Consider the following 24,201-nt stretch of genomic DNA (forward strand, 5'->3'; position numbering starts at 1 on the left):
ACTGGCAATTTGCCGAATTGATTATGAATTTCTGATATACACTGTAATCCCAGGAAGCATTCTGATTTAATTTAACTATAAAGGGCTTGTGATTAGCTTGTCAAAAGAGTGCATTGATGGGCTCCAAAGAGTCCTAATGCAACTTAGGTGACAGTGCATTTTAGGGGCAGATTGGTGTGGGTTTTTTTTTTTTTTTTTTTTTTTTTTTTTTTTTTGGGTCATTCATTGCTAAAACCACTGCTACTGCCATTAAATGAAACTACTGTATGGCAGGGGGGACTACTTGAATGGCTATAATTTGGTGTTTTGGGTGAGCATTAATAGTTTTTAGAGGGAACACAGCTACTTTCTACAGTGAAAATGTTTGGAACCAAGTATGCCTGAATGCCACAGGTTCTGAATAGTTGTTATGAGATCTTCTGTAAAGTGCCTGGATTCCAGATTTCATAATGCACAAATCAAATAGTAAGTGACTTTAATGCTGTGTGCCCTTCAGTTCTGCAGCTATAATTATTATCATAAATTTTATGACTTTCAGATGGCCTATAAAAGAACATTCTGTTAGAATCTTAATGCAAGTGGGACAGTATGAAGAGTCAGAGACAGTGCGTTATGGTCTTTTCGATCCCATCAGAGACTTTGGGTTTCAACTGTCATTGCCAACTCTAACCAGGTTAATAGTAGCTAAAAACAGTTTAGTTACTTACCTGTTCACGTGAAAGCTAATCATTGTCAGAATTAAATAAGTTTTACTCTCCTGACACACTTTTCATAATGTATAAGATGTGACAAAAACCTCAATTTATTGGAATCATGCAGTCTTATTTGATTGCAATGAATATAAAAATATTTTAAATTGTAAGCAAAAGATATGGATAACAAAATACATTTCGTTACAAACATAATTGCTGTAAGTACTTCTTACATGTTATAACATGAGTTAATAATATTCACTAGCCTTATCATGTTCACACTCACTCTTCCAAAATCTCAAAAAGAAGATTCTTCATAGCATATAAAATTAAGAAATCTCACATAGTTTGTGCCAAACACAAAAAGCACAGGTTTAATATACAGCACGAAACACTATATTGATGATAAGAGAAATGTCACTCTACAATCTTTTCCATCTTCTGGATCCAGTACTCATATTCTGAAAAACATATTATACTGGATCTACAGATGGGAATATCCCATGCTGATTAAGCCACTTCAAACAGATTTTGTGCACTGCAGTATTTTCCAGCTTCTGTGCTTCTTGCATTATTCGTAGTACGTCATCTACTCGGTTGTATTTCACTGCTACCAGGTAAGCTGACTTCAGCTGGTGACAAAGTATGTATCCTGAAACCTAAAGAAACTTAGATGAGAAAGTGTCAGCTTCTTAGAGTTACTAGCATTCTCATTTAAGATAATGAGACTGATGACTGCAATAAGAAATGGCATGAAGAGCATGGTTGTATCACTTTTCTTTATTACACTAATAGTTTTAATTTGAGTCTATTGTCACATTTGTCAGTCTGTTTCATTCAGATTTCAAAAATTTTCAAATCTATTAAAACAAATAAAATATATGCCAAATTTTATCTTGAGCAGTTGGTTACACAACCCTTTCATGATGTAAGACATTAAATCTCCTGGGAATATTAGACCTAACATTTTCAATTCACTGAAGGTAAGTAAAGGAATCAGTGATCACAAAAATATAATATCAATCATTAGTGAAATTACAATAATTACTTGTAATGATAAGAAAGTCTTTCTCCTCAGCAAGTGTGACAATAAACTGATATCTAATTAACTTACAAGCACACAGAAAACTTTTAGCACTAACAATGACAATGTGGTGGCTTTATGGGACATGGTGCTGCTGACACTGTTGTTGATAATGTTGCTTTGGAGCATTCAGTAGTGAAGTTACCAGCACCCTTGCAGTTAAAAGGCTTAGAACTTGAAAAGTGTACAAAATAGAACACACTTAAAACATATGGGTTAAGAAACAGAAGGCAGAAGAAGTAGCTCAGGAAAGTATGGATGGATGACCACTGGAACAAGATTAGGCATTTAATAAAAACTTAAAAAGTCAGACAATGCTAGTCTGATAGAACACAGAGCACATTATCTGGTGTACCACTTGCTGCACTCGTCTCTCACATAAAACGCATTCTGTTAAAATGTAGTGTATGGCACTTGGTACATCACAACAGCTATGTACTAGTGGATCATCTCACCGAAGATGGAATCGATGCATCACAGGACAGTGTCCAATACTAACGTCAGTTAAAAGGACTTAATTTGTTTCTGTGGCTGGAAGGAGCTAGCGCATATGCAGATGGTTGGCATAACTGATCTCAGCTTCTTCTTCCTCACTCCTAGCCACACTTTCTCTAATCAAAACATGACTCTGGGTCGCAACAGCAATGTCAATTCATGAAGGAGGACTTTAAATCGTGTCACTTTAGGTAAGAAAATGCCTCCTTGGTTGCTGCATCTAATGCGTAAATGCTCCAAATTCCCATATACAGTTACAGTACAAATTGAAGAGTAATGCAAAATACACATTACACAGTTATACTGCATGCAAGATAAATAGGGATCAGAAAGACTCTCTAGGTTTAATGATAAAACACTGCCTCACAAAAAAAGTGAAACACCCAGAGCACACAGTCGGATGTCAATTTAACTGCGTACATCTACACACCATCAATGGGTTAGTAAATGATTAGAGTTGCAATTCTCTGTGACACATAGAATGGCCACAAGAGTGAATTAGTGATGTTCATAATCAAAATATCCACGGGTATGCTGCCGGTCTATAGTGTCCAACGGGCACAATATTTCGGCGATCAAACATGTCGCCATCATCAGGTGAACTGACGGACTGAGCTCCTGTGAACGTGCCGGCACGGAGATCCGTACGCTATGGCTGCTCAGAGGGAACTGGGTTCGGTCGCGGCGGCGGCCGATTTAAATACCCTCCGCACGCGGCGCGCTCCCTCCGCCGTCCGCGCCCAGCGCCACGGTCGTGCGGTGGAACAGATTGCGACGGCGTCTGAGATGACGTCGGTGTGATGGCTCTGTCCGCCGTGGTCGTCACAACTATACGTCTGCTCGATTTACTCTTGATTAACCCGATCGCTGGTCCCCAAGCCTTGCTAAGATTATAGCCACAGTCACGGTTTATGAGGTCGTCATTGGTGCGAATTTCGATGGCCTCTCTAACAACGGTGTCCCAGTATCTCGACGTCTGTACCAGAATCCTCGTGCGGTCATACTCCATGGCGTGATTTTCCGACAAACAATGTTCAGCGACCGCCGACTTGCTCGGATACATCAGTCGAGTGTGCCTCTGGTGTTCACGGCATCGATCCTCGACGGTACGCATCGTCTGACCAATATACGACTTGCCACATTGACACGGAATCTGGTACACGCCGGCCTTCCTCAAACCGAGGTCATCTTTGGCGCTCCCCACCAGTGCACGAGTTTTTATTTGGAGGACAAAACACAGTTCCGACCCGGTGTTTCTTCAGAATGCGGGCGATTTTTCCCGAGAGTGCGCCTGTGTATGGAATAAATGCAGTGCCTACCTCCTCCCTCGTGACTTCATCCATCTCAACAGGTTGTGCTGCAGTGGTTGGGCGGAGAGCACGTGGCAGATTCAACGTGCTCTCCGCCCAACCACTGCAGCACAACCTGTTGAGATGGATGAAGTCACGAGGGAGGAGGTAGGCACTGCATTTATTCCATACACAGGCGCACTCTCGGGAAAAATCGCCCGCATTCTGAAGAAACACCGGGTCGGAACTGTGTTTTGTCCTCCAAATAAAACTCGTGCACTGGTGGGGAGCGCCAAAGATGACCTCGGTTTGAGGAAGGCCGGCGTGTACCAGATTCCGTGTCAATGTGGCAAGTCGTATATTGGTCAGACGATGCGTACCGTCGAGGATCGATGCCGTGAACACCAGAGGCACACTCGACTGATGTATCCGAGCAAGTCGGCGGTCGCTGAACATTGTTTGTCGGAAAATCACGCCATGGAGTATGACCGCACGAGGATTCTGGTACAGACGTCGAGATACTGGGACAGCGTTGTTAGAGAGGCCATTGAAATTCGCACCAATGACGACCTCATAAACCGTGACTGTGGCTATAATCTTAGCAAGGCTTGGGAACCAGCGATCGGGTTAATCAAGAGTAAATCGAGCAGACGTATAGTTGTGACGACCACGGCGGACAGAGCCATCACACCGACGTCATCTCAGACGCCGTCGCAATCTGTTCCACCGCACGACCGTGGCGCTGGGCGCGGACGGCGGAGGGAGCGCGCCGCGGGCGGAGGGTATTTAAATCGGCCGCCGCCGCGACCGAACCCAGTTCCCTCTGAGCAGCCATAGCGTACGGATCTCCGTGCCGGCACGTTCACAGGAGCTCAGTCCGTCAGTTCACCTGATGATGGCGACATGTTTGATCGCCGAAATATTGTGCCCGTTGGACACTATAGACCGGCAGCATACCCGTGGATATTTTGATTATCAAATACGCCGGGAGAAACTCAAGAATCAGTGATGTTCATGTTGAGTGTTGATGCCAGGCCTGGTAATGTATACAGGGTGAAGTGAAATTCGCACTCTCGGGCTTCGCAGCGCGACTCCTCACATGCCAGAAATAAAAAAAAAAGTCTTTCACAAAATTTCTGCTGATGAGTACATCCAGCAGAAAAAGGACATTAAGGAGTGGCAATCTGGCGACACTGTAACCACATGTATGGTAACTACCTCTGTCAGCACATATTACACGTGTTGTACAGTTGGTGCAGTGGATAGAGTTTTGGGTTATCATGCAGAAGGTCGATGATTCGATCCTGAGTTGGGGCATATGTTTTTTATTTGGTAAATGTAGTCCAGGTGGTACGGTATCTGGCATCCTAATCGCCAACAGCAATTGCACCGGGTCCTCCAGCAAACATTTGCACTTACAGACAACAATTGTAGAAAAGGAAGATTGGTCAGCTTTGAAAGAAGCCCTTTCCATGTTGTGGGCATGAATTTCGCACCACTGGATCTACCAGATGTGAAACCTATTTTCTTTGTACTCTCCTTCAATGGTCCCATAGATTAGTACCAACTATTATTCTTGCCTCATTCAGGTCCATTACATTTCGTTAGGGCCTTACATTACCACTAGGACTAGCAACATGCTTTGCAAGTAATGTCCAATCTCGGTTATTACTTCTGTGTGTTATCACCATGGTCCCACTAATTATGCCTTTCACCATTGAATCTGGTGACTGCATGATGTTTAGAGTACATATCTCAATGCATTACTATTATCATTATTATTATTGTTGTGGTGGTTGTTGTTCTATCGATGGGATTGTGGAAACATCACGTCTACTACCATTAGGGAAACAATGGAATTCGAAACCAAACATTTCAAAATTAGCAGTGTCAGTATGAATCATCCAGAACAATGTCTTTCAGAGGGGTAATGCACGTTAGGTGGAACAGTGTTTATACTGTATGTGCTGTCCACCATACAAGGACTAGTTGCAAGCAGAGTAATGTGCCATGACAGACTCCAATGTACATGCGTACACATATTGAATTTTCTCACTGTAAACCTCTAAACCGGTGTGGCAGATGTATGGCATACACAAACGATGAATATGTAGATATGCTTCTGGTCCTTGGTGCATCTGCTAACAGGTCTGATGTTGCTGCTCATGAATATACTACTAGATATCCTCGTCAATGCCATCCAGATAAAAATCTGTTTTGTCATCTGGAGCTGCGCCTTCGGGAGTCAGGTTCTCTCCTTCCACCATTGTATGACAGGTCGTCCTTGGACTCGCTGTACTCCAGCTACTGAGGAAGCTGATCAGGAGGTCATACACCAAGAGCCTCCGCAAAGTACATGTAGCATAGCAAGGCAGCTGAGTGTCTTGCAATGCACGGTCGATAACTTGCTGCACCCCTGTCATTATGCTTTCACCACCCTTAGCATTATGCTTTCACGCATCTTGCAGGTCGCCATCAGCAGATGCAATTCTGTGAATGGTTTCAACAACAACAGGAAGCCAACGATGACTTCGTGAACACTGTAATATGGCCGGATGAAGCAGCATTCACTCATGAGTGTCTCTTCAATATGCACCATGCCCACCACTGGTGAGAGGTTAACCCGCACATCACTCATGACTGTGGATATCAAATTCACTTTGGTATCAATGTCTGGGCCAGAATATTGGGTGTTGGGGCCCCTACATGTTGCCTGACTGGTTGACTGCACAAAGGTATCATGCATTCCTCTCAAACTATCTGCCTGAAGCACTGCAAGATGTTCCACTACATGTTCGGTAGAGGAAACATGATGGTACACTTCCACACTCTGGATTTAATGTGCGACAGTATTTGGACAGAACATTTCCAGGGAAATGGCTCAGACATGGAGGTCCAGATGTATGGCCACTGCATTCACCTGACCTAAATCCCCTGGATTTCTTCCTGTGGAGGCACCTGAAGAAGCACGTGTACTGTATTCCGCCGATGAATGTGGAAGAACTGGTAGCGCGCGTTCATGCTGCTCTTGTTACTGTGGATGTCACTTTGCTGCAAAGGGTCCAGAGCTGTATGATCCGACAAGTTGTGCAATGTTTGGACATGCAGGGAGGTCGCTCTGAGGACAACGTTTTCTGTTGTGAAGGTCATGCAGCCATTAATATGGACATTATTATTGCCACTGGTTGCTAATGTGCAACATCTGATTGCTCATATTACATGTAATATAAATGATAAGTAGATGTTGTGTTCCTGAACTTTGCTATCATCTTCAGCATCTCGAAATTGATACTGTTTTTGTAGTTATTCTGTCCTATGATGGATCACTTGTTTCAACTGTCTATTTCTTATTTGTCTAACCATGTATTTGTTATACTCAGCATTACAAAGTGTTGTAAATTTAGGATACATGCGACCTAAGAAACAGTGTATATTACAATGTGAAATGACAGAATGAAATTAGCAATTCTATCCACTGCACCAACTGTACAGCACATCTAAGATGTGCTGACAGAAGTGGTTACAGTGTTGCCAGATTGCCACTCTTTAATGTCCTTTTACTGCCGGATGTACTCGCCATACGAAATTTTGTGAAAGACATTTTTTTATCACTGGCATGTGAGGAGACGCGCTGCGAAGCCTGAGTGCACAAATTTCGCTTCACCCTGTATAAAGGGATGTTGAGTGATCACTATGAAGGGCAGGCAGATGCAGTGTATTTGTGTCAGATAACTCTATCAGCTGCTGAGAGAGTCTGAGAGGTACCACATTGTGAGTCTCCATTAAGCTGGCTGGTTGAATCATGCAATATTATGTTAGGTTAGGGTAGGGTAGGGTAGGTTAGGTTAGGTGGGGTTAGTTTTTGGGGCATTCAGATGTGACAGTGGCCTGATGATGGACTGCATGGGAATGTCAAGACAGACAGATTTGTAATCAATGTTCCAGCTGACCTTGTCTGACCACCACAAAGGAGGAACATTGTATTGTGCACCAAGCACATTGTAACTCCCCCCATATCAGCATCTGCGATCTGAGAACAAGTAATACACTTCATGCAACATTCTGTGTCATCCTGCACCAGTGGTTGGAGGCTAGCAGCAGCTGGGCTAGGGAATAAATGTCCCATGCGTAGGCTGCTGTAAACATCACAGCACAAACAGCTGTGTTTGGAGTGGTGCTGTGACTGGGTAATGTGGCCTATCGATGAATGGCATTGCACTACATTCAGCAAATCAATTGAGGTGCCACACTATGCAGCATGACCATCATAGGCATGAATAGTGGCGACCTGGGGAGAGGTGCTTATGGAATATCATCTCAGTTATGCAACTGGATTCATGATTTCCTGTCTACATCTACATCTACATGGTTGCTCTGCAATTCACACTTAAGTGCCTGGCAGAGGGTTCATCGGACCATTTTCATACTACTTCTCTACCATTCCACTCTCGAACAGCGCGTGGGAAAGAGGAACACGTAAATCTTTCCGTTCGAGCTCTGATTTCTCTTATTTTATTATGATGATAACTTCTCCCTATGTAGGTGGGTGTCAACAACATATTTTTCCTTTCGGAAGAGAAAGTTGGTGATTGAAATTTCGTAAATAGATCTCGCCGCAAAGAAAACCACCTTTGTTTCAGTAGTAGTAGTAGTAGTAGCAGTAGTAGTAGAGGGTTTTTTTTGGGTGCACGACAGCAAGGTCTTCAGCGCCCGTTCAGTAATATAGTGAGACAGGTGTCAAGAAAAAAACTCAGAACGTTTACATAAAACGGAACATAAAACATGGGAAACAATCATTGAAAAATATGTGCTCACCCACACCGAAGCGTGGGATGAAGCAGGGCGTCAGCAGTAAAACATGGACAACACAGGAAGAAAATGGTAGAGGGAGCTAAAACAATGTAGCAGATGGAAGTGGCTGGCTGACCGCAAGGGAAAAAGGGAGGAGTCAGCCACTCTGCAATACACTAAAACCTCCAGCCTAAAAGTTTAGGCCAGAGTCCAGACACATCACAAAACTTAAAAACCCTAGACACACACGTCTCATTGTTAGCTAAAACACAAGGCAGATCCCCATCAACTTGTGCTTCTGCCCTTGCATCACGGTATAAAATGCAGGCTGTTAAAATGTGCCGGACAGAGATGTGCACACCACAAGCATCACAAAATGGGGGATCCTCCCGCCGTAATAAATAGCTATGTGTGAGAGGACAGTTCCCGATCCAAAGACGTGTGAGGGCCACCTCTTCCCGCCTGAGCAACCGGCAGGAGGAACGCCATGGCCGAGTGGTTGACTTTACCGACGGCAGTTTATTGGCCGTCACCACCAGCCATTCGTCCTCCCACAACTCCATGCACTTCCTGTGGAGTGCAGCGAAGACTGACTGCAAGGGGATAGGGCACTGGACCACATCCTGCTCTCTGCAGGCCTCCTTGGCAGCCCGATCAGCCTGTTCATTGCCCCATATGCCGACATGACCAGGCACCCAGCAGAAGGATACCTCTTTAGCGCGCCGTTGGAGCAAGTACAGTTGGTCATGTATCAGCTGGACCATCTCCTCAGTCGGGTATAGGTTCTGCAGTGATTGTAAGGCACTAAGAGAATCGGAGCAGAGAAGAAATCGATCGCCCCGAACACGATGCATCTGCTCCAGTGCCTTCAGGATCGTGTGGAGCTCCGCTGCGAAAATGGTATATTCAGCAGGGAGGCGAATCCGGGTAACATGATCAGGGAACACCACAGAACAGCCAAGGAAAGTCTCCTGTTTGGAGCCATCAGTGTAAACGACAGTGAAACCGTGATGCACATCTAAAATGTTAAAAAACAGAGATTGGAATGTAAAATCTGGTGTGACATCTTTCTTAAAATTAGTCAAATCTAAAATAAGTTTGGGTCTCCGGAGGAGCCAAGGTGGAGATCTGCTCCAACCGCGACGTAAAACACGAAGACCAGCCATAGACATCGCACCGAGGCAATCCTGTGCGTGAATCCCATAGGGCTGCGTCGCACGTTGCCGGTTATGAAACAATCATGCCAGAGGAGACTGAGCAACGGTATGGTATGCAGGGGTGTATGGTGTGGACAAAGTTTTATACGCCTAGTGCACTGTAAGTAGCCATCGCCGCATATGAAGTGGTGGTTCACCAGCCTCTGCACAGAGGCTTGGTATGGGGCTAGTTCGGAATGCCCCAGTGGTCAACCGAAGCCCTTCATGGTGCACAACGTCCAACAACTTTAAGTAAGACGGCCTCACAGACCCATACACCGTGCACCCATAATCGAGCCGAGATCACACAAACGCCCTGTAAAACTGGAGCAGACAAGTCCTGTCAGCTCCCCATGTACTGTGGCTAAGACATTTTAAAATACTTAAAGCCATAAGTGACCGCCGTTTCAGGTCTTTAAGATGAGGTAACCACGTGAGCTTCGAGTAAAAAATGAGCCCCAGAAATCTCACCGTGTCTTTAAAAGTAAGAATAGTGTCCCTCATCCTCAATTCAGGAAAGGTTAAAATCGAACGAGAACGGTTAAAAAGAACACATACAGACTTCTCGGTGGAAAACTTAAAACCACTCTTCTGTGCCCAGTCATCCAAACGCCTAATTGTAAGTTGCAACTGATGAGTTGTCATTGCAAGGCTTGAAGAAGAGCAAAACAAAGAGAAATCGTCCACAAACAAAGAACACTGGACAGGACTTTTCACTATGGAAGTAATGCTATTAATAGCGATGGCAAAGAGAGTCACACTTAAAACGCTACCCTGAGGGACACCGTTCTCCTGCACAAAGCGATCAGACAGGACAACACCAATTCAGTATCTAAAATATCGTGGCGAGAGGAAAGACTGAATAAAAAGAGGAAGACAACCATGAAAACCCCATTCGTGAAGCTGCTCCAGGATGAGACGCCTCCAAGTGGTATCGTAGGCCTTCTCGATGTCGAAAAATACACCTAGAAGGTGATGACGGCGTAGGAAAGCTTGTTGTATTGCCGCCTCCAGGAGGGCAAGGTTATCGAAGGTGGAACGAAACCTCCTGAACCCACACTGAAAGCGACTAAGGAGTTGCCGGGATTCTAACATCCAGACAAGGCGGCGGTTGACCATCCGCTCCAAGGTCTTCCCTATGCAACTAGTGAGGGCAACACTACGGTAGCTACTTGGGCTCATGCGGTCTTTCCCAGGTTTTAAAAAAGGGATTAAAACTGCCTCATGTCACGTGTCAGGAAAGCGACCCGACGCCCAAATGGCATTAAAAAGTGTGAGGAGGATTTCTCTGTTGCGCATTGTGAGGTGCCATAGCATACTGTAATGGATCCTGTCGTGACCAGGGGATGTGTCACGAGCTCCAGACAATGCAGAATCCAGCTCCCACATAGAAAATGAGCAGTTGTAAATTTCATGAGAAGTGGACTGGAAGTCCAGACTACATCTCTCAGCAACGGCTGTATGGCACTGGAAACCTGGATCCTGACTGGTTGTTGCAGTAACTGTGGCAAAATACGCTGCCATAGTCTGGGCAATGTCTCGCGGATCCGTGTGGAGAGTGCCGTTATTCATTACAGCAGCTATGGGGCACCTCCCTCCTCTGCCAGAAATTCTCCTGATGGTCTCCCACACAATGGAACTGTTGGTGGAACGATTAATGGTGTTCAGGAACTGTTGCCATGACCTCTTCTTGCTCTCACGAATAATGCTGCGACATCTTGCCCTCGCCACCCGAAAGGCTGCAAGATTCTCAGCAGTCGTCCGACACTTGAACCGACGCAGAGCTGCACGCCTGGTCCTGATTGCAGAGCGGCATTCGGCACTCCACCAAGGCACAGGTGGGCTCTTCCGGTGGCCTGTGGACTGTGGAATGGATGCTGCAGCGGCGTGGTGGACCGTTTTGGTAATATGATCCACCCACACCTCAACATTCGCACAGTGTTCGAATTGGGCCAGTCAGCTCCACTGAGCACCCATCGTGGTGGTCTCCTTTCGGGGCCCAGGCCATCTGGCAGGTGAATCCAGATTGCAAAATGATCACTGCCATGCAAGTCAGTGACCACTTCCCAGTGAGCACCGGGGGCAAGAGCCGGAGAGCAAAGCGAGAGATCAATGGCAGAGAACGACCCAGTTGCTGTGCAGAAATGAGTACTCTGTCCTCCATTGAGCAAGTAGGCACAGGATGACAGGAGAAGCCTCTTAATTGCTCTACCCCTGGGGCAGGTAATTGCAGAGCCCCAAAGCACATTGTGGGCATTAAAATCACCACAAATAATGAATGGCTGGGGGAGCTGTGTAAGAAGGTCGGTGAGAGCCGCTTCATCAAGTGCATCATGTGGGGGCAAGTAAAGCGAGCATACAGTCAATGGATGACGCACGTGCACAGACACAGCGACGGCCTGTAAAGTCGTCGTAAGTGAGAGAGGCGAGGAGGGGTAGTCTGTCCTGACGACGAAAATACCTACGCCTCCTCTAGCTCTCTTTTCCACGCAGGTTGTCCTTTTTGTGGAGTGTATAGCCTCGTATCTCAGGGGAGTATGATGGATGGAAATAAGTCTCCTGGAGACAGAGACACAGTGGTCTACCCTGAGAGAGTAGACGAAGTTCCTCCACATGCGTCCTGAACCCTTGCAAGTTCCACTGAAGTATGGGAGCCATCTATGATGGGGGTAGCACCTTCATCCTGTCTCTCCGACGGGGCGGGGAGACTGCAGCAGGTGGAGGGGCAGGCGTGGGGCGAGATGATTTCCCCACACATACATCGGATTCCATCAACTCTGGGGAAGAGTCAGATGAAGAGTCACGGAAAACAACATCTGCATGGTCAGACGGTTTACCATGTGATTTGACCCGCTGTTGCTGCTGTACGGGAGCTTTCTGAGGTTTGGTGGGCTTTGGGGGAGCTGAGTGGGAGTGGTAATGGCTGTACTGGGTTTCGGAACATCCTCAGCTGTTGGAGGCCCCAGGGGCTGGCCCAAGTTCGCCACTGTACCTTTGTCTGCCGTTCGAATAGGGGCTACTGGCTCTGAAACACTGGCTGCATTGCAAGTGCACTGACAGCTGCATGTATTAGTGCCAACACTCACCACCTCTGTCTGCCTTGAGGCATCGACTTTTGGAGTAGGCTTCTGAACCAGGGATGCAAATGATGTAGCACATGTGGGAGGTTGCATCGACTTATAGATCTTCTTGGCCTCACCATAGGGGATACGCTTGGTTGTTTTTATTTCCTGGACTTTGCGTTCCTCTAAAAATATTTGGCAGTCCCTACTCCAAACAGGGTGGTTCCCAGAGCAATTGATACATTTGGCTGGAGAGGAGCAACCAACTCCTTCATGAGCAGCTTTACCACAGTTGCCACAAGTTGCTTCGCCTTTGCATCCTAAGGTGGTATGCCCAAAATGCTGGCATTTGAAACAGCGCATTGGGGTCGGGAAATAAGGCCTCACACTAAGGCGAAGAAAGCCAGCTTTAACATGTTCAGGAAGTTTCGTGCTACTGAAGGTTAGAATAAAGGAGTCGGATTTGACAAGATTGCCATCAACCCTCCTCATGATATGTTGAACATCAACGACACCTTCCGGAGCCCACTCACGTTGCAGTTCTTCCTTGGGAATGTCAACTAGATCCCGGCACGTCATAACACTTTTGCTGTAGTTCAAGGTGCTGTGCAGTTCAGTGTCTATGGCATACTCTCCAAGGCATTTAGCAGACTGAAGGTTAGTTGCTTGCTGGTAAGTGGAAGTTTCCACTAGCAAGGTCCCATTACGTAAGCGCTTCACCGATTTTAAGGAGCCACAGATTCCCTCCAAACCCTTTTGTATATAGAAGGGTGAAACCTTCTCAAAACTACCCTCCTTCCGTTTCACAATGAGAAACACATTCAGGTTACCAGAATATATTCTGTTACTTAAGACTCGACTTGTCAAAGAAGTGCCGGGGACAGGGGGACTGACTGCACGAGCCCTCTTAAGAGACTGGGTGTTAGAACCTTCCAGCGGCCCACCCTTTCTGCTGGGAGGAAGAAAAGAGGATTTCGAAGGATCCATCTCGGTCCCATGAGCAGCTAGGGAACTAGAAGTCCACCTAGACAGAGTCCCGCGTGCCTAGGTAAGCCTTATACAACTGGGGTGCGGCAGGTGCCACAGAGGTTGCCCGCTTGCGACTGTTCCACCCCAACAGCCATGCATCTTATAGGCGCGCAGAACACCGTAAGATTGAGGGTTTTTTATAGACGTTTACCTTCCTCGCAATCCATGCGGTCAAGCCAAGATTACCACTCCCCGCAGCACACAACATTCCACTGCTGCACCATACGGTGGTCGCTGAAGCATGTCCGGGGGTTACGGTGACAGAAGACTGGCGGCGCTGACCAGTCCCCAGCTCAGGACCCCGGGGTCGCCAAGCCCGTACTCAGCAAATGAATGCTGAGCCCCTGGGGGGTTTGTTTCAGTGACTGCCACCCCAACTTGCATATCATATCAGTGACACTCTCACCCCTATTGCACGATAACACGAAACAAGTTGCCCTTCTTTGCACTTTTTCAATGTCCTCCATCAATTGTACCTGGTAAGGATCCCATACCACGCAGCAATAATACAGCAGAAGATGGACAAGTGTAATGTAGGCTGCCTCTTTAGTGGGTTTGTCACATCTTCTAAGCGTTCTGCCAACAAAGCGCAGTCTTTGGTTTGCCTTCCCCATAATATTATCTATGTAGTCTTTCCAATTTAAGTTGCTCATAATTGTAATTCCTAGGTATTTGGTCAAATTGACAGCCCTTAGATTTGTGCAATTTATCGTATACCCAAAATTTATCAGATTTCTTTTAGAACCCATGTGGGTGACCTTGCACTTTTCTTTGTTTAGTGCTAATTGCCACTTTTCACACAATACAGAAATTCTCTCTATATCATTTCGTAATTGGAATTGATCATCTGATGATTTTACTGGACGGTAAATTACAGCCTCATCTGCAAACAATCTAAAGGGGCTGCTCAGATTATCACCTAGATCATTTATACAAATCAGGAACAGCAGAGGGCCTATGACACTACCTTGCGGAATGCCAGATATCACTCTGTTCTACTCGATGATTTACTGTCTATCATTATGAACTGTGACCTCTCTGAGAGGAAATCACAAATCCAGTCACACAACTGATACGATACTCCATATGCACACAATTTGATTAATAGTCACTTCTGAGGAACGGTATCAAAAGCCTTCTGGAAATCTATGAATATGGAATCGAATGAGATCCCTTGTTGACAGCACTCATTACTTCATGGGAATAAAGAGCTAGCTGCGTTGCACAAGAGTGATATTTTCTGCATCCCTGTTGGTTATGTATCAATAAGTCATTTTATTCAAGGTGATTTATAATGTTCAAGTACAGTATATGCTCCAAAATCCTACTGCAAACTGAGGTCAGTGATATGGGTCTGTAATTCAATGGGTTACTCCTGTTTACTTTTTTGAATATTGGTGCGACCTGTGCTACTTTCAAATCTTTAGGAACAGGCCCTTCGTCAAGTGAGTGGTTGTATATGATTGCTAAGAAAGAAGCTATTGTGTCTGCATACTCTGAAAGGAACCTGATTTGTATACCATCTGAACCAGAAGACTTACCTTTCTTAAGTGATTTGAGTTGTTTTGCAACACCTAAGACATCTACTTTTATGTCACTCATGCTAACAGCTGTTCTGGTTTCGAATTCTGTAATATTTACTTCGTCTTCTTTCGTGAAGGAATTATGGAAAACTGTATTTAGTAATTCCGCTTTAGTGGCATCTGAGTCGGGCCGTCGGTAGAAGGAGCCAATTATTATTTTGGTATGGCTGTTGAGTATAACCTCTACCCATAGTAATTCGCAAGAATTATCTATTTCAACTTCATTACAAGACAAACTACTACCAACAGACACAAACACATCACTACCATGTTCAGAAAGGATAGATTAAATATCTATCCTTTCTGAACATGGTTTGCACCTCTGTGAAAATTTCGGCAGAATTTATCTCCGACTTTAGCCAGCTTTCTATTCCTATAACGATTTCAGCTTCAGTGCTTTCTATCAGCACTTGAAGCTCTGGTACTTTTCCAATACAGCTATGACAATTTACAACTACAATACCGACTGTTGCTAGCTCGATTCTCGTTGTTTCTTTGCCCTGCACTCTTTGAGACTGGAGCCCTTTTTGATCTTTCCCATGACTATCTAGCCTAAAAGACCGCCCAGTCCACACGTATTTAGCGGAATCCAAAACCCCACTACCCCATGGCGCATGTCAAGGAATCTGCAGCCTACACAGTCACAGAACCGTATGAGCCTCTGATTCAGACCCTCAACTCGGCTCTGTACCAAAGGTCTGCAATTGGTCCTGTGGACGATGCTGCAGATGGTGAGCTCTGCCTTCATCTCGCTAGCAAGACTGGCAGTCTTCACCAACTCAGATAGCCACCGAAAACCAGAGAGAATCTCTTCCGATCCATAGTGACACACATCATTAGTGCCGACATGTGCCACTACCTGCAGTTGGCTGCACCCTGTACCCTTCATGGCATCCGGAAGGACCCTTTCCTCATCTTGGATGACCCTCCCACACGGAGTTCACATTGGCTTTCTTCCCATCCTTTGATGCCATATCCCTAACGGGCTCCATCACCCGCCTAACACTAGAGCTCCCAATGACAAGCAATCCCACCCTCTGTGCTTGTCTGGACCTCTCAGGAAGACCAGCCACTGCTGCAACAGGTGAGGCTGCCCTTGCTGGCTCAGAAGTACTTTCAGCAGTGGGCAGCACCTCAAACCTGTTACGGAGGTGTAAGGGTACAGTCTTGTGGCCAGCACCAACTTTTGCCTTCTGCCCAGGGAATCGCGACCCCGCCACGATTCGCCAAACACCATCAGGCAAGTTTCCAAATCCGAGGGTGCAGTGGCATACGAGATCCCAGGTGATGCTACGGGTTCCAGAGGCACCAAAGCGCTTGCCTTGGATGTCCCAATGTTGCCGCAGCCCAGGGCAACAGCCTGGAGTCTGTCGACCATGGTCAACACAGCTTCCAGCTGTTTACGGACGGTGGCCAATTCCCCCTGAATCCGTACACAACAGGCGCAGTCCCTATCCATACCTAAAAAATTTTTTTCCTCTCTTTTATCTTACAAGCCGTTCAAAACAAACAGATGACTGATGACTACGCGAATTTACACTATATGGGTATTAAAATGCGATGCTACAACTCTCAAATACTATAATATGCCTGAAATTTGTGAATTAAACTATGCAAGTACCCAAAACCATGCAGAGAAATTAAGAATTAAACTACAACACAAATAAGTGAGCTAAGAGTACGACTTGCTGCTGGTTGCTGCTTATACAGTGGCGGCAGGGAGCTCACTGTCAAAGGAGTCACAGTTCATAATAACTGACAGAAAGTCACTGAGTAATACAGAATTGATTTCTGGCATTCCCCAAGGTAGTGTTACAGGACCTCTGCTGTTCCTTATCTATATAAACAATTTAGGAGAGAATCTGAGCATTCATCTTAGGTGCTTGCAGATGATGCTATCAGTTATCATCTAGTAAGGTCATTAGAAGATGAAAACAAATTGTAAAATGATTCAGAAAAGATATTTCTATGGGGTAAAAATTAGTAATTGACCCTAAATAATTAAAAGTTTGAGCTCATCCACATGAGTGCTAAAAGGAGTCCATTAAACTTCGGTTAACCAATAAATCCATCAAGTGTGAAGGCCATAAATTCAACTAAATACCTAGGAATTGCAATTACGATCAACTTAAATTGGAAAGAACGGACAGAAAATGTGATGAGATGCCAAACCAAAGATGGTATTTTATTGGCAGAACACTTAGAAGATGCAACAGATCTACTGAAGAGACTACCTACACTACGCTTGTCCGACCTCTTTTGGAGTACTGCTGCACAGTGTGTGATCCTTACCAGATTGGGTTAATGGCGTACATCAAGAAAGTTCAAAGGAGGGCAGCACATTTTGTATTATTGAGAAATAAGGGGGAGAGTGTCATGGACATATAAGACAAGATTTGGGGTGGACATCATAAAACAAATGCATTTGTAATTGTGATGGGATCTTCTCATGAAATTTCAACCACTAACTTTCTTCTCTGAATGCAAAAATATTTTGTTGATGCTGACCTATAGGAAGAAATGATGGTCATAATAACATAAGGGAAATCAGTATTAGGAAGTTAGTGAAAAAGCAGAGAGAACTTTATTGGACCTGCAAATGAAGCTGAAACACTCCAGGAAAACTGAATTTGAGCAAAAACCTATTGTAGCTGGGTGAGGAGCATTCCTTGACATAGAAAGCTAAATCTTATGTGTCAAATTATTAAAAGAAACTAAAACTCTTAATTCTATATAAAGTTGGTCAATTAATTAAAATTATGCATCCACTTATTTGTTCATTGCACAGTAATGGTTCAAAAATTGTAGGTCAAAAAGTGAATCAGAAATTCTGCAATTTGTCTTCTGAAGCGTTTTGTTGACAAAAGCTAGATTATAGCTCCTCCTTGTGATAAGTCACATGAGCACAAAATATTAGACACAGAGACAAGTTGCTGCGGAATGAGAAAGTATCTTAACTTGATTGATATAATGACGGCCACTGATTATGATAGTTAGGTGTTAGGTTCAATGTATCTTATGCAAAAATCTATTCTCTCTTCTAGCTGTAATTTATCATTGACCTCTGCAGTAATGGAACATCTGATGTGAATGGAAAAGGGCACAGCTGGAACTAGTTTTCAAGAATGGTCAGAAGATAGATGCACAGAATTACATTTTGTGATCATGTATAGTGGCTTTACTAACCCCGCTGTATGAACAAATAGAAAATACAGATATGTTATTACACATGTCCAGTGAGGGCACCTGAGGTGGGGGAACCAACAAATGTTGAGGTCACATGAACCTCTGTATTGGGCAAATACAAGGCCGCCAGGTAATGGACTCATAACATTGCTGTTATCTGACTTTGCCTCTACAAATTAACTACAACAGTCACTGATGTTTACCTGGAATGAATGACACTTGTGTTGCATAGTTTTTTTTGTTGAATGTGTGTTAATTTCCAACAAGAACTATTATTCCAGAATGAGATTTCCACTCTGCAGTGGAGTGTGCCCTGATATGAAACTTCCTGGCAGATTAAAACTGGGTGCCGGAGCTAGACTCGAACTCGGGACCTTTGCCTTTCGCGGGCAAGTGCTCTACCATCTGAGCTACCCAAGCACGACTCACGCCATGTCCTCACAGCCTCACTTCTGCCAGTACCTTGTCTCCTACCTTCCGAACTTTACAGAAGCTCTCCTGCGAACCTTGCAGAACTATTATTATTTAGTTTTATGAACTAATAGACTTAGCTTAATCTATTGTTTCAGAACATTTGTTTGTGGTCAGTAAATGTTGGGATACCCTTTGTGAGGCTTACAATATTGATGACACAGTGGTCTCATTTGTGGTCTGCCAAGCAGTACCATGGATGCAAAAATTCTTGAGCTTTGATTACAACAGCTAAAACATTGTCATGAATTATTCAAGCCCTTCACTAGCTCTACACCACAATAGTCACAGGTGCTGCCAGCCATCCTGGCATTTCAGCTATTCAAAGAGGCTGAAGAATACTGGGTAGTAATTCTCTTTGTTATCCAACCATTTTTACAACAAGCACATGCGGCAGCAGCGAGGCTAAAATTCTTACAACACTGTAACTTTTGCATTTTGGAGTGTGGATTTTCAGGGATTCAACAGAAAATGTATATTTGTGTGTGTGTGTGTGTGTGTGTGTGTGTGTTTGTGTGTGTTTTTCTCCAGTCAATCAAAGTGCAATTAGTTATATAATGTTTCAGTGAGCCCCGGGTTAGGTGATTCACGCAGTAGACATAAGACAGTATGACCCCTTCCTGGCTGAAGTGCTGCAAACTGCATGTGCATTTAAAACACTGTAAGCTGTGTAACAAACATGAAGGACATGCCCACAAAAAGAAAGGTAAAAAGAAAATGTGTAACGCCTAATTACTTTGCTAAGTGCAGAATCTTCTGTTGCCATTTTTTCCATGTTTGCACATTAAACACAGCTTTCAAAAAATTCTGCTTTCTGCAAAAGAAAATGTTTGTGTTTTGCAAAATGCAGAGTTTATTACATAACATGCTGCACAGTTTGACTCTTAGGAATAAAGGTGAAATATGGCAGATAGCTCCAATATCAGCTCTGGTCAAGATTTTGTGTTGTCATGTGTGGATGATGATATACCAATGGAATATATGTACATTTACAACTGATTCTACACATCGTAGTACTGTGTCTGATGGAAGGTATTCAGTGACCAGTATGACTTCCCTCTCCATGTCCCATTAGTATGTGACACACAAGAGATGTGTGTCTCAGTAAGTCTCCTTGTACCTGCAAATTTCTCTAATTGCATCATCCTGATTATTGTAGGAGATCTCCCTAAAGCATATAGCCTCAGACTTTTTACACTGAAATCCTTAAATGGTGCACAAAATTGTGCAGTCTCCCAGAGAAGAATGTTAAGCAACTCTGTGATGCTGCAATGACTAAATAAACTGAGGAAATCAAACTGTTCTTCACTCACTTTCTCCACTTCTTCCATCAATTCATTGTGGTTAGTGTCCCAGACTGATTCCTTGGAATACAGACTTAGAAAAGAAAACTGATATTGTGAGGACACAGAGCAGTTCAGAGGTGTGTTGCATTTGTTACCAGTAGGTTCAATCAGCATATGAGTGTTAGGGAAATGTTACTCAAAGGGGAATCCCTGGAAGGAAGAAGGCGTTATTTTCACAAAATACTACTGAGAAAGTTTACAGGTCCATCATTTATGACAGATTGCAGAACGATCGTACTGCAACTGACATAGATCTTGTGTAAGGACTGCACAGATGGATAAGAGAAATCAGAATTCATACAGAAGCCCATAAACAATCATTTACCCTTCATTCCATTTGAGAATGGAACAGGAAACAGGGTGACTAGTAGTATCACGAGGTAGTCTTTGTCCTGTATGGTGGCTTGAGGGATGTAGGTGTAGGTGTAGAGTCAAGTTCAAAACACAGGAGAGATATATCTGAATGTTAAGAGTGGCTTGCATAATGGGATTTGGGATAGATGAGAGGCTGGACTGCTCCTGCATGATGACAGTATCTAGTCTGAATCCCACTTAAGGCTTTTTTTTTCTGCTGCAGAGATCTATCCATTTGTCGAAAGCAAGAAATTATTGGAGTGATGAGATCATACACAAGAATTACCTAATAGAGTTAAAACATGGAACATGCAGGAACAGCACTATATCTGAGTCTTCAGTTCTAGGCGAAAGACATGAGGCAGGTATGGGAAGAGAACATGGGGAAGATGGAGGTTGGGGGCAGACGGGGGATGCAGGGAGTCTGAAGGAGGGGAATAGAAGGTTTGATCCTGCAAGTTCATATTATTTGTGTTAGAGTTCAAAGTAATTAAGGGTTTTGTTTATCTTCATATTTTGCCACAGTAAGCAAATATGTTAAATGTAGCAACAATACAGATGCTGCAATTCTAGTGCATACCACTTTATGTACATACCTTACTTTCAGGTTCTGTAATCAGTTTTATGAGAGATTCAGCTTCTGTAACTGATGATTTTTCTACTAATTTATTCACTGAGAGCACCAGTACTTCATCACATACAGCAAATCTCTCTGAATTTTCTGTATTTTTAATACAGTTGACAAGTCTTTCAATGCAATTTACAGATGAATCTCCTGCATATTTACTGCACACAATTCTATAAACAGTGAGTGGTCTCAAATGATATTCATCAATAATCCTACAATCAGAAGAAAAACAGTAATCAGATGGATACTTTTATATATATTTAAAGAAAATATCATCAAACTGTTAGCAACTTTTCTTTAGTTAAGTAGCCACAAAAAAACCAGAAATTTTCATGGTATGATACTAAAATATTTATATATAATTGACAAAAAAAGAAGGCATAAAAATGCTACAGCAAGCATAATGACTTTGAAAAATGCAAGTAATATATTTTTCCCAGACAAAATTGGACATAATCTTTATAGGTGGTGTGTGTGTGTGTGTGTGTGTGTGTGTGTGTGTGTGTGTGTGTGTGTGTGTGTGTGTGAGGGGGAGGGGGGCACAGTGCACATGTACACGTGTGTTTAGAGCACTTAGTGGTAAAGGCTACTAGCAGCCTAGCTACAACAGTCAAAGACAAATATGGTTGAAATGATTAAAAGCACAAATCATGACATATAGTTAAAATCACAGTCATTTTCTCAAATTTTCAGGCAGATTCAGCTGCACTAAAATGCCTAGTGTAAAAACTTTACATGTAGTTACTGTAGTAAAAATTCTAATAATCTGGATTTAAAAAACAGCGCAGTCATGAACCAGTCCTCCTGACAAAACATTAAAATCTATTTCTCAACAATTTACAAAAGGAAATGAAATAAAAGAAAGGCAAGATGATCTTTAAATGTCAAATCGACAGTGCTGTCATTACAGTCTGAAAAAAATCCTTGGATAGGACAAATATGGGAAAAGAAATCAAATGTGTCCTGAATGTAGACATTCTAACATTTGACTTAGCTGATATGGGGAAACAATGGAAAATTTTAACGTTTCTCCACCTGAATATGAGTCCAGTACCTTACCCATTGAGCCACGTCATGCAGTGCAATAATTTAGGAAGCAGATCTGTCTGTATACTACATGTAGATAAGTAATAAGTATTTAATTTTGTTTAAATGTCTCATTGCTCACAGTAGGTACATGCAAATCAATTCCATTATAGAGTGAGCAACAGAAGGCCCTCTCTCCTCCTCCAACCTGTTAGCATAGCATTTTAAGATGCCCAGTACCTTTAGATGCAGGAAATTTGAAAACTAAAACAGATAAAAATCAAATATGAGGCTTGAAAATCTCATCGAATTTCAATTGTATCCCTGATTTATAAGTGTGATGAGACAGTTAAAATCAACACACAGAAAAAATCTAGAAAATCTTGAATCAGTCATCACAGCCCACTCCTCCAACTTCCTAATGTGAGTTACAACTGATGAGTTGCTGCATCAGTGTTGGAGGAGGAACAAAATATTGCAAAATCATACAAATGTAATATGCATTGTGCTGGATTAATTATCAAGGACTTCTTCATGCCTGGTAAGCAGTAATGCAGAGAAGGAGACTTTGAATTCTCTCAAAGATTGACACTGATATGGTGTCCATAGAGAATATTAATAAATCAAGGCACTTTGCTGTTACATGTTACACTGGTAGAGATCACCACAACATACTTCGATGGGCAGAGCCTCAGGCTATTCATATCCCATGAAGTCAGCACAGCAAGTCAATGTCATTTTGTGTGTTTCTGTGAAGCTTCTAGGATCAACCTGTCAACAGTCTAATAGCAGTGCCTTTACTTGCTTTGGTTACTATCAAACTATTATTTGCTAGTTTGTGTTAATTTTGGTTTTTGGCTTGATTGTGAACTGGTTTGCAAGTAGTTCTGCTACTTTACAGCCCATTATGAACAGGATATGGTGTTGGGTGCAGCCTTGTTGCTCGCAATCCATCACTACTCAGTATTTGCTACAGCCTTACTGGTGCTGACCACATCTGTGCTGACTGCAGACTCATTGCCCTCAACATACTTTGTGCTACCTCTGGTGCAAGCTCAGTGAATGTGTCTGAATGACACAGTATAGACGTTATACTACTAACACAATGGCAAAAAGGGTAACACTTGAAATACTTCCATGAAAATGTTATTCCCATGCTCAGACCTATCAAAAATAATTTCACCAAATCAATATCCATACAGGTATATAGACAGGACCAACTGGATGGATACAGGTAGACAAACATAGAAGCCCCCAAAATTGAGCTGTTCTATCATATTTTGCCTCCAAGCAGTGCTCCACATCTTTTCAAAGTAAAAAAAAGTTCTAATTAATGTAGTCTCCATAAGATAGCCTACTGTAAAGCCACAACATGGATCAGGGATTTTTATAGGATATTAACATCTCTTGAACTCACATTGAGGGCAGCTGTCTGCCTTCCTAATTTCTGGAATCCAACAATTGACCATTCTCTCCAAGGTCCTTCCTAAAATTACCCTATGGTCCATTTTGTTGGCTGCATAGTATCATAACCCTCAGACAGTGCTGAATCCAAAACCTACATCCTACATGCAGAAGGCACAGACACCCTCAGTATTTATATACCTGAAGCCCATCGACCCCTCCATCACTAAACAGTGTCTCCAGATGGTGGAACTTCCTGACAGATTGAAACTCGGTTGTCGACTGGGACACAAACACGCGACATATTCTTTCCTGGTCCAGCACACAAATTTAATCTCCCAAGAAGTATCAAATTAGTGCACACCCTGTTGGCCAGTGAAATTTCATTTTTTGTCCAGGAATTGTCTGGAGATACCCCTGCCTCAGAAAAGCTATAAAGGGTGGCCTACATTGCTTACTGAAGCCACTTTCCATATTTGTGTTGAGCTTGTTGTGTCATTTCTCTATGAAAATCCAGACTTTTGGCAATATCTACAGTAATCCTTATATCCATCTTCTGGTAGAA

General features: G+C 43.5%; 1 protein-coding gene across 1 annotated transcript in view; it reads right to left on the minus strand.

Moving 5' to 3' along the window:
- Positions 1–779: 779 nt before the first annotated feature.
- Positions 780–24,201, minus strand: part of LOC124555091 (zinc finger FYVE domain-containing protein 26) — a 434,713-nt gene continuing 411,291 nt past the window's right edge. The window contains exons 36-37 of the mRNA XM_047128885.1: positions 21,175–21,418; positions 780–1,351 (exon numbers count right to left, since the gene is read on the minus strand). Of these exons, the coding sequence (XP_046984841.1) occupies positions 1,166–1,351; positions 21,175–21,418 (430 nt within the window). The 3' untranslated portion in view covers positions 780–1,165. The remainder of the gene's footprint in view (positions 1,352–21,174; positions 21,419–24,201) is intronic.

The sequence above is a fragment of the Schistocerca americana genome, chromosome X (genome assembly GCF_021461395.2).
Source record: "Schistocerca americana isolate TAMUIC-IGC-003095 chromosome X, iqSchAmer2.1, whole genome shotgun sequence".
Lineage (NCBI taxonomy): Eukaryota > Metazoa > Arthropoda > Insecta > Orthoptera > Acrididae > Schistocerca > Schistocerca americana.